Raw genomic sequence first — 14,537 nt, 5'->3', positions numbered from 1 at the left:
CCTGGGGAGTATGTCCTAAGTCTGTACTCGGAGATCTGGAAAAACGCTTCTGCACAGAGATATTTCTAGAAACATGGTGCACGGAGCAACCACTTGTGAGCACCCAGGGATCCAGCAGCAGGGAGGTGCCCCCAGCCTTGCACGTGGATTCAATGCCCCTGACTTTGAAAGGAGCCAGGATCATAGTGTTCAGTGATGGACTGCAAGCAAACTGCCCGAAGCAGCGAAATCCTGATGACAGGAAAAAGCCTGCGTTTAGGAGAAAGGTTAAGGCGATTATAGCCAAGGTGCCTGCTGTTTTCGGTGATGGCTGGGATACTGGCTGGTCGTCTTTTTTACTTTTCAAGTCTCCTAATGTTTCTTACTGTCTTTTAAGTGTTAATGGGGGGTGAGGGGAACTTCAGATGTGTGATGCCGCTCCCTGTGGGCTGTTTCCACCAGTCGGTGTGACTAGATGGTCCCATCACACTTTCCCTTTATCTGGAGGCATGAGAACGTGTAGCCTTAGGTGCATTTAGGATCTTGTGGCCACAGAGTCTCAGGTTTGGTTCTGTTTTGGATGGAAGCCATTCACCCAAGGGAGAGGTATCCACTATCCCTTGAGCACTGGAACCAGCTTTTATCTGCAAGAGAGTATTTTGCTCCAGGGCTTTAACTAAAATTCCTTTTCAGCCAAAAATCTCACTTTCAAAAGACTTTCATGGCCCAAGAATTTTCCTGGGAATTCCAATGACTCTGTTCCAAAGAGACGAAATTAGATTTCGTTTTCTGCTATGTCAGCATCAAAATTATTTTTAAAGGGAAAAAATGTAGCTGGTGTATCCCCACTTCTGGCCTCGGGTGTTTTCTTCCATGGAAGGGGGAGAAAGCTCTCTCTGCGGCCGGGGTGCTCTGCCCGCATCCCGTCTGCTGTGCTGGGCATCCTGGCTTTGATGCTGGTCCGTCAGACTCTCCAGCCTCCCGGTGACGCCCCAGGTGTGCTTGCACACGATGCTGAGCGTGCTGTGCCCCCAGGAGCCTGGGGACCTGCGTGCGCTTGCAGACTCTGTCGGCTGTGCGCCCGGTTTAGGGAGGGGCGCAGCCTGGGCCTGGTTCCCACGTCTTTGGAGTGAGTTTGATGATAATGACATTCACATAACGCAGCCCTTTTCCCTGGGAGGCCACCCTGACCACTGGACTCGTGGGAACATTGCACAGAGCTTCCGTCCATAGGGTCGACCCCTTCCACATGCTTGGGTCCTGGGCCAGGTCTGGCCCAGCCGCTCAGCCTGTGTGAGTCCCGCCCACTGTCCAGCATGATCGGGGGCCACCCCTCCACTGCCCCGTCCACGAAAGCCTCTCCCCGACTCCGCGTTTCTGAGCACGGCCGTCATCACGAAGGAAACCCCACGCCTGCCCCATCTCCGCTCCAGTCCAGCCTCGCTCGGCACCCTGCAGAGCTGGATGTCTCTGCTCCCACCTCCCGTTGGGCGATGGATGGGTGCCCACCTGCAGAGACGGGACCCTAACCTGCACGTGCACCCCTCACGGTGGCACCAGCAATCCCCTGAGGGTCAGACCTTAGACGCAGAAGCAGATGGTGGGGGTGAATAGGATTCCAGTGCAGGACACGGGGTGCAGGGGGAGGGGAGGCCGAGGAGGGGGAGGGCATCACGGGGGTTGCAGGGAGAGAGGCAGAGATGGTGGGCTTGTCCAGGGAGGAAGGCGGGACAGGGGAGACAGAGAGAGAGAGACAGAGACAGAGGAGAGTGAGGAGAATGCTCAGGGAACACCTGAGGAAAGTCCTGGGAAGGTGGGCTGGGCTCCCAGGGGACTGAGTGGGGGGAGGGGACCTGGTGCCATGCCCCCCAGGCCCCTCCTGCCCCATTGTGTCCCCCACCGTCTGGGCCACCAGATTTGGGGACTAGACAGGTGACTGGCAGGGCTACCCGTGAGCTGCATCAACTCCTGGATGAATTTGGGGCGGCCCCCCGCCTGCCCAGAGCCACGGGCATCCCAATGTCCCCAGCATGTCCCCCCTCAAAAGCAGTTAGAATCCTCCTCAGCCCAGGGACGTGACGTGGACTGTGCTTTCTAAGTAGACTTTGTTAAACAGAGCATCACTGGTGGGAAGGAAACCAGGGGTCTGTGGGCTCCTGGGCACGAAAGCCTTTCTGTCCCCCATTTCTTGTCTCTAGGGAACAGACTGCAGCCTCCATGACCTTCCCTGGGTGCCAAAGGGCAGATTCGAACAGTTGGTAATCAAGAGAGGAGCAGCCAGGAAACCACCCGAGGCGAGATTAAAGGGACCATAGAAGCCCATCAAGGTTAGGAAACCTGACCACCTAAGACCCTGCACATGGCCTAATCTCGTCAGCAACCCCCCTTGAAGGATTGTTATAAACCCCTCATCAGATCCTCACGGGTGGGGACACATAGTTCTTCGAGGCAGGAGCCTGCTGTGTCCCTCTTTGCCTGGCAAAGCAATAAAGCTATCCTTTCCTACTTCACCTAAAACTCTTGTCTCCAAGATTCGATTCATCACTGGTGCAGAGATGCCGAGCTTTCAGCATCAGAACTGTTGACGCCCCACATCACCCGGGCTTTGTAGCAAGTTTAATTCTCTATCAATTGACATTTAAGATCCTAGAGACAGTGAAACTTAACTTCTGTATCATTGATTCACTTCATTTTCTAGGGAGTCAGAATTAATTTAGAGACCCAACGCGATCCTGGGAGAGCAAGAGAATTTCCGTTAAGGTGGAAACTGCTGCTTCTCCCCACTTCATGAATAGATGAAAACATTACAAAGGAGGATACGTTTCCTTCTGAAAGATGAGCTAGTTGACGACTACGGGCAGTTCCCTTTGATGCAGAAATCAGTGCTTTGCTGCATTGCAGTCAGGCCAGGGGCAGTCACTCCAGGGGAGTAAAAGGCCGTATTTCTCCTGCAGCTGTTTGGTAATTTCCCTCGAGATTTCGGATCCCTGTTCACCAGGGCTGAAGTTTTACCTGCCCTGTAGCCTAGGGAGCCTCACAGAGGCACCGAGTGCACCTGGGCCACGGCCCTTCCGCATGCAGGCTCGGGTCAGGGTTGGGGTCGGGGCTGGGGTCCCCGCTGCCCTGGCTCCCGAGTCCCTGGGTGTCTGCCTCTCCTCGGCCCCGCCTGCCTCTCTGACGGCTCTGTCCGGCTTCCCAGGGAGGCCGTGATGGTACAGAAGGCGCCTGGCCGGTGCACAACTGTGTGTGGGGCAGCGGGCGGCCACGTCCCGTGGCGGGTGTGGAGTTCGGGGGCGACAGGGCGGAGTCCGGGACCTCGGAGTGCACCTCAGCACCCGGCCAGGCCCCCCTCTGGGACCACAGTCCCTGTCCCTCCCCCCGCCAAACACACCCCCAGGCGGCACTCGTGCAGAGGACAGAGGGGCCGTTACCTGGCGATCTTGTCCGTGCAGGACATGGTGACCAGCTGCTCGCCCAGCAGGACGCCATCCCACGTCTGCACCGTGCCTGGGCCACGCACGGGCACTGTCCCCTCCCCGGACTCGATCTTCGTGCGCAGGTGCCCCCGGAACTTCCTGGCCAGGTGCTTGCTGCTGCTCACTAGGGGATGAGAGCTGCGTGAGACAGGGGGGCTGGGGACACGGTGCGGGGGGGGACACATGAGGGGCGGGGGGACACAGGGTGGTCACGGGGGGGCTCCGAGGGGAGGGGAAGAAGAGGGGAGCTCATTGGGAAGCAACTCCAGTGACCCCGGTGCCACCACCCGCATTCAGGATGAGCAAGCAGCTTTGGAGGTAAGTGCTGGGCGAGGCGGACTTGTACAGACACGGGAGGAGCTGGGACACAGCAACCCGTCTGGTCCAGGCTCAGCCAGCGTCACAGCAAAGGGCTGGAGAGTGACCATTGGAGGCTCTGCAGCCGTTTGGTCTCGGTCTGATCCCTGGACCTGCGGCCCAGCTCTCAGCACAGACGGGCCAGGGAAGGAGCTGCATTTACAGACACCGACTTTTGGGTTCCACGTCACCTTCATGTGTCAGGAGATGTTCTTCTCACCCTTTCCAGCCATTAAAAAATGTAAAAACCATGCTTAGTTCTCAGGTGGCTGGTGGGATCCGGCCCAATTGCTGGGCTGCAAACCTCGTCTAGATTTTAGTCCTGGCTCTATGGTTTCCTAGCTGCGTAGCCTTGGAAAAGCTACTTAAAACTACTGTGATACAGTTAGCTCGTCTGAAAATGGGGTAGTGGTGGTGCCTCCCTCCTAGGCTTAGGGACTAAATGAGATGGGACCTGGGACCCCAGAGCTGTTCCCGAGAGTCCCGGTGAGGGGGCGTCTGCTACGCCCAAAGACCGGCCCACGGTAGGGGCACCTCGATGCCCTGTTACTGCTCTCCTGCCTTTCCTTTCCGGAGTCCCCTCCACACCCACACACACCAGTTATTTGAAGAGCTAGCTTGAATGAGAGGAAGATTAAATTTATTATTTTTTTCTTTTTTTAAAAAAAGCTCTGTACATTTAGTCAGGATTATAATGTGTTATAGAAATGCTTAACTGCTTTGCGTACAAATTATATATGAACTACCATAGTGATACCAACATTGACACACACGATGGTGGGATGAACACTAAATGCCTTTTTTAAAAGGTTTCTATGTAAGTTTTAGAATTTGTGAAAATATGTTTCTCCTTCATTTATCTGCACTGGAGTGAGGGTAAATTATTAATGTAAATTATTACCCAAATAATTAATAACATTTGGGTTTATATGGGCACGTTCTCTTACAGATCTCGAAGTAATTTCCAGTATATTTTCTCATGATTTCTAAGAACTGAAGTTCCTTTACTATGTATTCATACTACCTAGAGGCCATCTCTTGGGAAGAAAATTGCTGTACTCCGTGGAGAAAGTAAACTTTTGAGAGGTTTTAGATTGCTTATTGACCGTACTACTAACCAGGTCCTTGATGAGATCCAATTTGGACTGGCCTATGAGTCATCTATGGAAGGAAGAACCAAGCTGAGAGACTGAGCCTGGCGGAGGGAGGGGCACAGCCAAGGGATGCCCAGCCCTCCCCCTAGGTAGAGCCTGAATCTCTTCTTTGCAGATTTAAATGGCACTAGGAATCGGATGACAATGACGCTGCTGCTGCTGGTGATGATGGTGATGGTGACAGGGATGGTGATGGCGGTGATGATGATGGTGTTGATGATGCTGATGATGCTGATGGTGATGATGATGATGGTTATGACGGTGATGGTGATGATGGTGATGATTCTGGTGATGGTGATGATGATGGTGATGGTGATGATAATAATGGTGATGATGATGGTGATGATGGTGAGACAATCGTGATGGTGATGATGACAAGGAGACAAAGATGATGATAGTGATGATAATAAATTGAACATAAAATATTTCACCTGACTCAAAAATACTTGAGCAAAACTTTGGTTTGACCTGACTTTTTACACTGTCCAGGTGAGGTCTTTATCACATCAACTTCCTGTGGCAGGTGGCACTGAGGGAAAGGAGGGCCGGCGTAGCTAACAGTTTCCACAATTTACCACAATGTTAGGAACTAAAGTCTTCTGTGTGGGAATACTTTCTTAGGAAATACGGTACTTGCTGTCCCTCTCTTTCTGGTAATTATATTCAATAGTATCCTCACCATTCTCCCAATGCTTCAACTATTGTGTCATTTTCCAGACCTGGAAAGTCACCTATTACATTGTAAGGCTCTTCTGAATTCTTACCCAGTGCTTCTGTGCAACTAACTTTCCCTGAAGCAGACTTTGTAGCCTGTTAAGGCCATGACAACCCGGAGCCCTGGCTTGAGTAACAACTGGTTTCTAGGAGTTAACCTAAAGTTTTCAGGTAGCTGAATTTTTCCTGAAGAGCCAGGTGCATGAGATGCTCCTGACGAGTGTTTATTTTCGGAGGTGTTGAGTCTCGGCTGCCTCCTCCAGCTCCCCCACCAGTGTGATCAGTCCCAGTGGCTCTGAGTGTCGCAATCTTGCAGAGCTCGTTTACCCTGGCTCTTTCTTGCCTAATTGCGAGAGGCAGGAGGGAGTTGAAGATGCTGCTTCAAGCAGAACGAAATGCCAGTCCAACCAGAAACTGCGGGGAACTGACCTTAAATCATCTGCAGTGGATTTGTCGTGTGCCCTAGACAGTGGAAGTGTGGAGCATTAAGACCCTGCCTGCGTGGATACATAAATGCTCCCAAACCCATAAGAATGTTCTCAGCTAATTCCGATACTCCATCTCATCAGCCTCTTCAGTGAAGTGTTTGTTCATCTAAAACCCTTACTTTCGGACCCTGATGTCAAGATAAAGTGTGGCTGGTAATATGCTTAAGAAAATTGTTCAAGTGAATATTCTATTTTCAGGAGAGAATCAGGTGGCGACTGAGGAAGTCCACCGAGGGGGCAAAGGTCTATCTAAAATGTGATGCATGTTTGCTGCAGTGGTGCAGGGGAGAGAAAGAAGCAGAAATGGGAAAAAAGTATAGGAAAGAAGACAATATTTTTAAACCCCAAATAAGCTTCAAAAGGTATATCCCAGAAGATATACCCATGATGTGGCCTACCATTTATTGTAATAATGACATCTACAATATTTGTCATGTGGTCACGTGGGTGTTCTTGTCCTACCTGGTGAGGATGGTGACAGTGACGATGTGAGTTAGGAAGCCATTTAAATCCATCGACCCTACAATGCACGGATATTATCATGTGTTGCGTGCTCTGTAGCTCAGTAGTCACATCAGAAGACGGGGCGTCAGGAAGTGTATTTTAGATTCCCTGACTTCCTATGGGATTTTGGAGCAATCTCTTGAGCTGCCGTCATGTACAAAGAATAGAACTGGCTCAGACACACAGGCATTCAGTTCACACTTGTAAGATAGCTGTGTGATGTAATCATGCTATTTCTCATGGCTTCTTGTGGGAGATAGATCGGAGATTTGAACTAAGTTGTTAAACTCTTGTAAAATGGCAGTAAGGACTGAATTTTCTAGGTTATTTAAAGAACCTGCCAAGCAAGAGGAATTTGCATTAGAGTGTTGGTGAGTTGGAAGGAGAACGGTCACCCAGCCACCGTGACCAGCCCGGGTCTTTTCATTAATCTCTTCATTTAGGTTCTGATCAGAACTGCCGTTGGTCTATCTCGGGCCTCCCAGAGCCACTCTGGAAGTGGACTCATCCCCGTGGGTCTGACCCCCTGGGACGGAGCATCTCTGAGTTGGGTACGACCTCCGTCTCAGAGCCTGTGGTCAGAGGACTTTCTCCCATGTGTGGCCTCCTTCTGTCCCCACCAGGGAAGCCGCATCTGCCCCGGCCCCGCCAGCAACCCCTTCCGCGTCTGCCCCCCCGCCCCCGTGTCTGCGGGCCTTGCAGACGCTCCACCAGTCTCCCGTCTGCACGCAGGCCCGCCCTCCGGTGGGAGAGGATAGGAAACCAGTGGGGCAGGAGACAGGTTAGGGGGTTTTGAACCTGGGAGCTCAGAACATGGCTGATCCTCAGAATCACTGGGGAAGTTTTAAAAGTACGGCCCCTCAGACCCACTCCATCCCGAGGCACCAGAATCTTGGGAGAGTGGGCGCAGGAACCTGCATTTGTAGAAACTTCCTGGCAGTGCTGTAGGTAAGTCGTGTTTGGAAACAACCAAATCTGTGCACACCTGCTCACAGGCAGCACGCCTCCCCAGACATCTCGGCCAACAGACACTGAGTCCATTTCTAAGGACGCTAGGAAGGGAGAATCTACGATCTGTCCAGGTGAATGTTTTTGAGGCAAAAAAACCCCAGGGACTTTAGAATTTCTGGAGCCACAGGCGTCCCCGGGGGTGGGGCTGTGTGTTGTCCCTTAGCTGCAGAGCCCCTGAACTGGGCCTCAGGGGTCTGGGGCTCCTGCAACTCATGGAACCTTTAGGGCTGTGGCGACAGCTGAGGCCAGAGTCCCTGGTGGACAGCGGGGGCTCTGTCACAGGCGGGTCAGACTTGGTTCTCTGCTGGGGTTCACTCTGCCTTCCTTCCCTCTTAAAGGACAGGGGGCCATCTGGGCAGGTCTGCTGAGAACTTCCCTTAGACCTAATCACTGAACAGGTATGTCCGCGGTCCCGTACGTCAGGCACCTGTTGTGCGTGTGTGCTGTGTGCTTGTGTTCATGTGTGTACTTGTGTGTGAGAGAGGGAGGGGTGACCCCCGGCACCATGGCTGTGGGTTGTGCAGAAAGATGTACAACGGCTCCTGCAGACCAAGCAAGGGGTGACAATCAAACCAGCCAAAGTGACCAGGACCGGCAGGGGACATGCTGGCCGGTAGAGGGGTGGCTCCCGGAGCAGCTGCGGGTGAGAAGCTGGAGGCCTCGGTGTCCAGGGCCAGAGCTTCTCCTGGGTGTGACCCCTCTGGGGAGAGGATTGAGCATGTCATGCCCTGCATCTGTGGACACGAGGACATTGCTGTGACCTTCAGGGTCGGGTGCCCTGGGCCTGTTCAGGAGCGTGGACCCTGAGGCTGTGGGGCAGTGAGGCTGGGCTTCTGCAGGGGTGACTTGCAGGAGGCGGGAGCGCCCATCCCTGCTAAACGCCTCTCGGGCAGGCCCTGCCTCCAGGGGGACTGTCACTGTCACCTCTGCCCCGGAGGGGACCCCTAAGGATCCCCATCACCCGCACCCCTTCCTCCGAGGTCCAGCGAAGGAGGCACCCTGAGAGTGAGCCACCAGCAGCGTCACCCCGTCCCCACATTAGCCAATTCTCTCTAAAACTAAACAATTCCGGGGTGTTTGTGCCTTGGGAAATGGAGAAGGCTGAGCCACCTGTAAAGGTCCTCCACCTGAGGGATGGCAGGCATTCGGGGTTTCTTGCCCTGGCCAACGAGTAAGGAAGGTGATGCAGGACACTTGGCTGGCTGTCTGAGGGACAGACCCGCCAGGTGCCCGCTTGGGGCCCCTGTGGGAACCCTGGGGAGAAACACCAGCCGAAATAACCTAGGAGCAGCTTCTCACTTCTGCAGGCACATCTGCAGCAAAAATGTGAGGAAAACGCTTTGTTTTGTCCCTTCTACCTGCACCTGCCACTTCTTAAGACACCACAAAGTAAAAGACATCTGTGCCTGGAGGAGAACCCCAGGGTGCACTGAGAACGTATCTGCTTGTTTTTCTAAACCACCGGCTTTGCAAGTTGGAATTAAGGCCGGGGAGGCTGATGAGCTGGAACCGTCCCTGGCAGAGCGCGCAGTCTCGGGGGGGCGGGGCGGGACGGGCTCGCCGTCCTCACTCAGCCACCCCGACTCCGGCCGGCAGGAAGCTGGTGAGTCAGGGCCTCCCCAGCGTTCTGCGGGACTTTTCCTCCTGGAACCGGAGGGCTCCTGGCTGGGTCTCCATGATGCCAGGTCTTCTGAGAGAAAATGGAAGGATAATTCCAAGTAGCTAATGGACCATATTTCACAATTTCATGTGGGGAATTGGTACCATGTAGATCCAGCCTGACGAGCGCCTCCAAGAAAATGAATTCTCACGTTTTCTCCTCTCTCTCTCTCTCTCTCTCTCTGAGGCTGCACGGTCAGAAGGAACACTGCACAACCCCAGGGGCCTTTGGAGGGGCCAAGCCCACTGCTCACGTTGCCGGTCCCCCAGCCCGCTCTCCTCCTGGGGCAGCTCCTTGGAAGTTCCCTGACACTGAATAGGTTTCCTTTCGTGACTCTCTGTTTGACTTGATTCTCCCACTGACTTTCCAGAGGTGGGTGTTATGGTCTGAATGTGTGGGTCCCCAGATTCTGTATGTTGACACCTAACCCCCAAGGTGATGGTGTCAGGAGGTGGGTCCTCTAGGAGATGATGAGGTTGTGAGGGTGAAGCCCCCATGATGGGATCAGTGTCCTTATAAAGAGACCCCACACAGCTCCCTGCCCCTCCCTCCAGGTGAGGACACAGCGAGAAGACGCTGTCTGTGAACCAGGAAACGGGTTCTCACCAGACACCGAATCTACCAGCACCTTGATCATGGACTCCCCTATTACAGGGGACTCTGTCCAACCATTCCCCAAAGGGGAAAGCGATGGGCTTGGAGGAACATTGGTAAAAGCAGAAGGCATTGTTTTGGACCCGCATACAATCTGAGTATTAGAGAAATAGGTTAAATTCATGCAGGGTTTTAAGGAGAGTGATTTCCCTGCACGTCCTTATCTTAGGCGGAGGCACTCACCGCAAGCCGGGATGCAGCCGGCATTCAGAAAGTGCTCATCGCTCCTTCCCTTGGTAATTAGAACACAAGTGGACCTTCCGTGGGGGGTCAGGGCCCAAACACGCCTTCAATAACTGTGTTGTCTGTTTCTGCTGTAGGTTCCCTCCGAGCACAACGAGCCGTGGGTGCCTCAGCATCTTAAGCAGGGGCTGACCCCTCATCACACACAGATACTCCATTTCCCCGCCCCCGTCAGATTTGCCCCATGCTGCTTCTGGAGGGGTTCACGTGTGTCTGCGTGGGTGTGTGTGTGGTGTGTATACGAGCATGTGTAACGCACTCACGTAGCGTCAGTAACAGACTTTCCTAATGGCACCTGGGGAGACACTGACCCCCTGAGACCTGCACAGAGGAGGCTGCGGTATCCTCCCCCCAGGACCATGGTGTCACCTCTTGGGTGGACGCGACTGCGTCTGTGGTCACCTGCTCTCCTAAAATGCCCGAGAGGGCAGGTCCCGCCCAGGGCTTTCACACCCTTTGTGGGAGAGGCCAGGTGCCTGGGGAGACGTCTTTATCCTCCCCCATGTGCAGACGGAGGCAGACGCAGCCCTGGGGTCAGCTCCACCTCCACGTGGCCCGCCTCTGTGCTGCTTCAGCCTGTTCTGTGTCCTGGCCACAGGCTGCCTGACCTGCTGCAGCGACGGGGCCCCAGCAATTAGAGAGCCTCTGTCATGTCTCCAGCTACGCTGTCCCCAGAGATGTGGGCCCTGGGACCGAGGTTTTAGAGGATGCCATTCCGATGCTGCAGCTGCGCTCGCCTGCCTCTCAGGGCCGCGCCACCCAGGCAGGCAGGCGGTGTCTGAGCGGACAGCGGGACCCGCCAACCAGGGAGGAGAGTCTCGGGCTGTTTGAACACAAAGGCAGAAAGCTGGGCGCTTACGGTCCGTGGTGAGCTCGTAGGGCGAGTGGAGCCGCGCGTCTCCGCAGGGGGATGTGCTCACGTAGAGGTGGAACAGGACGCCCTCCCTCAGCCGGTAGCCGCCCTCCTGCAGCCGCACGAAGATGGAGCGCTCGCTGTCCTCGCGCCGCTTGCTGGGGACAGAGAGGGGCCCTGTCAGCTACGGGAGGCTGGCCGGGGCGCCCGATCCATTTCCTGCATGAAACCTTCTGGACCAGCCACGGAGCAGCTGGGTGAGAGCAACCGGCCCGCAGAGGCTGCATCCTCGCCCTTCCCGCCGCCCGCGGTCAAGCCCATCCTTCACAAGCCCAGCGTCCTCGGTACACATGACCCCGAACGTGAGCGTCTGTAACACGGCCGTCTGTGGGTCACGATGCTCCCTGTGTGCCCGCAGGACACTGCGCTCTACACGGCCACCCTGGGCAGGTGGTTCTCTGTTAGACGGAGAACAGGGATAGAGGGGCAGGGCTCGGCCGCAGCCCAGTGAGGAATCCGGCGCAGGGACCCCTCTTCTTCAGCCTCGGCCGTGCCCTGGGGCTGTCCTCCCCACACGACACCCCCTGTGCCCCCCTTCTCAGTGGTGGTGAGGGGCACCCCCTGCACAGAGCGGGCCTAGCTGGGGCCCCTCCCGGACCTGTTCTCACCAGTCACGGGCGGCTCCTTCCTGCCAGTCTTGCTGTTTTTACACGTTCTGCCCCCCGGGTGATGGATTCTGAGAGCACGCAGGCAGCAGAACAGACATTTTCTCCCCGGGAACCCTCGAGGCGTCCCACCAGTCTTCCTGCCTCCCTGACTCTGCTCCTTCTGCTGCCCGGCCCCCCAGCCCCTCCCCAAAACCTCGGAGCAAACGCCTGGCCCTGGTTTTCTGCAGCCGTTGCTGGCCTCCGTCCCCTAACGCCGACCCCCTGAGGGCAGGGGCCTGGGTGCCCCCGGCCTGCAGCTTGTTGCCAGCACACAGCCAGCCCTAAACGTCAGCCTGGGGCCACGGTGACACATCCAGAGTTAGGGGTGTTTGGAAACACTTCTGACCTGGCAGTTGGATATTCAGGAGAGAAACCCTTCCCACATTTGGAGAGACTTCCAACTCCCTTCCCCACATTCCACCCTGGCCGCACCATCCGTCAGCCTGAAACCAAGGAGAAACTGCAAATCAGGGGCTCGGACAGAAATTAACTGAGTGTATGAAGGCATCGCTTTCCTGAGTCTACTCAGCACCTCTGGACCCGCCTTCCCGTTGTGTGGCCCCTGCACACGCCAAGGGCAGGCGGGAGTCGCCGCCTGAAGCCCCCAGGCCCCTGTTGCTAGTGGGTTTGAGGAACGCTGCTCTGGAGGGTGTGGAAGGACAGCGGTTCTGGCAGAGACACACGCTGTGCCTACAGCCACCCGTGATTCTGCTACTGCTCAGGGGTTCATAGAGGGAGACGCCCCCCAGGGAACAGCCTGCTGCTTCCTGATGGCTGCCCAACGGCACTAGGCATCCCACATCTGGGCACGTTGCTCAGGGTCTTCATTACAGACATCCCCTTTAAGATGCAAACAAACAGGGAGGAGGAGGAGGCCAGAAACGGGGAGAGAGAGCCCATCACTGGCCGCCTCCGTCGTGGTGCCTGGGGACCAGGTGCAGGAAGGGTTCTCGCTGCGGGGCGGGGTGCAGGGAGAGCCCGCCCCGCACAGGAGGACAGGGCTGAGAGCTGCTGGCTGGGCTCGTCCGGGCAGTTGAGCCTGGGGGCCCCAGGACGAGGCCTGGGGAGGGAAACAGACTTGGCCTGGAGTCTGGGAGGGGCTGGTGTGCTTTCGGGGCGTGGCCATTGGCACGTCCAGGGTCAGCCGGGATAGAGGGACACCAGGCTTGGGGGCTGCATGGCCCCCCAGGATCCCCGCTCACCTCAGGTGCAGCTCCAGCTGTGCATACAGGAAGTGGACCAGCGCTCTCCTGGCCACGATCTCCGCGTGGCAGTCGTTGACCACCAGCCCCTGGTCATTGATGTACTCGCCGCTGATGCACTTGGTCCCCGAGGACAGGACGACGACCTGGGCTTGCCTGACGTCCAGGCCTGGTGGACAGAGGAGGCGTCCGAGCCCTGCGGCCGCTGCCCTCCCCGTGGGGCAGTGGGTCTGCTCTCCACCTCACCTGGCACCGGCCCCCCGCCACCCTGCATCCAAGCCTCAAGTTCACCTGTAAATAGCGAGCCAGTGGGGCAAAAGGTACTGGGTGGGGGGGTGGCGTATGCACACCTGGCTCAGTTGTGAGGCCGGAGTCACGCCCAGAACTCTGTTCACTCCCCAGTCCCAGCCCAGTGGGGCCCCGAGTGTGTGAACCCCGATTCCTGGCCTCATGGACCTGAGGGCCGTGTCTCCCCACGTGTGTGTGACCCAGACGGGGCGGGACACGGGCCTGTGGTTGAGGAAGATTCGCCCCTTAATTGGAAGATTCTCTGACGGGAGGGCCTTGTGCTCGGGACGGGAGGACGTCTGTGAGGACAGATGGCAGGCCAGTCCCCGCCCGCCCGCCTATGCCTCTGAGGCAAACTCAGGACCGTCGGCCACCTTCCCTGCGTGGAGCCAGCGCCCCTCAGAGCCACCGGACCAGGTCCCGGATTCCTGCACGAAGGGACACTTGCTTCTCTGCTCCGCTCACCTCGGCGGCTTTGCCCTGAAGCTGGGGCTTGTCTCTGCGTCTGGACTCAAGGCCCAGCCGTGGAGCAGCAGGGGGTCTGGGCACCAGGCAGGCTGGGCCCTGAGGCTCCTGTGAAAGTGCAGCCTGGGCCAAGGGCCACTCTCGACGCCCCCAAGAGGCCAGCAGGGACAGCAGGACGCCCGGGCCAGCGCGTCCCTCTCTGGAACCGCCTCTCACAGGAGGTGCGGGGGTCCTGGTGGGGCGGCCCCTCCCTGGGCCCAGCGCAGAGCAGGAGCCGCCTGGGAACCCGGACTCGCTTCTGGGGCCGCATTTCAGGAGCTCCCGAAACAGGCTGACACCTGAGAACAGCGGCAGCAGTGGGGAGAGCGTGCCGAGCTTTCTGATTTGATGGCCCAGGCTCTCTGTTTTCCCTAAAGAGCAACAGGGCAGATGGGAGGTAGGCAGTGGCAATACAGCCTCCCTTCCATCCAGCAATTTCCATCCTGAGATCCTTATGACCCCATGAGAGGCATAGGAGGGGCCATGCCCCCGCGTCCCCCTCTGGTCCCTTCGAGGGCTGCGCACAGCTGCTTCCTAGCAAAGCTCATGGTTTCATGGTGAGAACGAAGCAACTGGCCTTCTGTTCGGTGTGGCTGTTGTATCTCTGCACGTGTGTGAAAGTGATGTATGTAAAAGTGATTTACTACCGCGATGTTTGCAAGTGAAATAATATGAGTGACCCAGTACTGACCCACCAGTAGGGGACTGCTTATAGCGGAGTATGTTCATCTGTATACTGGGCC

At 56.4% G+C, this 14,537-nt stretch overlaps 1 protein-coding gene across 1 annotated transcript in view; it reads right to left on the bottom strand.

The window, feature by feature from the left end:
• The window catches only part of ADARB2 (adenosine deaminase RNA specific B2 (inactive)), a 373,120-nt gene that overhangs the window by 9,574 nt on the left and 349,009 nt on the right, over positions 1-14,537 (bottom strand). Inside the window, exons 5-7 of the mRNA XM_057544022.1 lie at positions 13,003-13,171; positions 11,100-11,251; positions 3,411-3,579 (exon numbers count right to left, since the gene is read on the bottom strand). Of these exons, the coding sequence (XP_057400005.1) occupies positions 3,411-3,579; positions 11,100-11,251; positions 13,003-13,171 (490 nt within the window). The remainder of the gene's footprint in view (positions 1-3,410; positions 3,580-11,099; positions 11,252-13,002; positions 13,172-14,537) is intronic.

Source organism: Balaenoptera acutorostrata, chromosome 3 (assembly GCF_949987535.1).
Source record: "Balaenoptera acutorostrata chromosome 3, mBalAcu1.1, whole genome shotgun sequence".
In the NCBI taxonomy this organism is placed as follows: Eukaryota; Metazoa; Chordata; class Mammalia; order Artiodactyla; family Balaenopteridae; genus Balaenoptera; species Balaenoptera acutorostrata.
The sequence above is the reverse complement of the archived record's forward strand: the minus strand, read 5'-3'. Positions and strand labels throughout refer to the sequence as shown.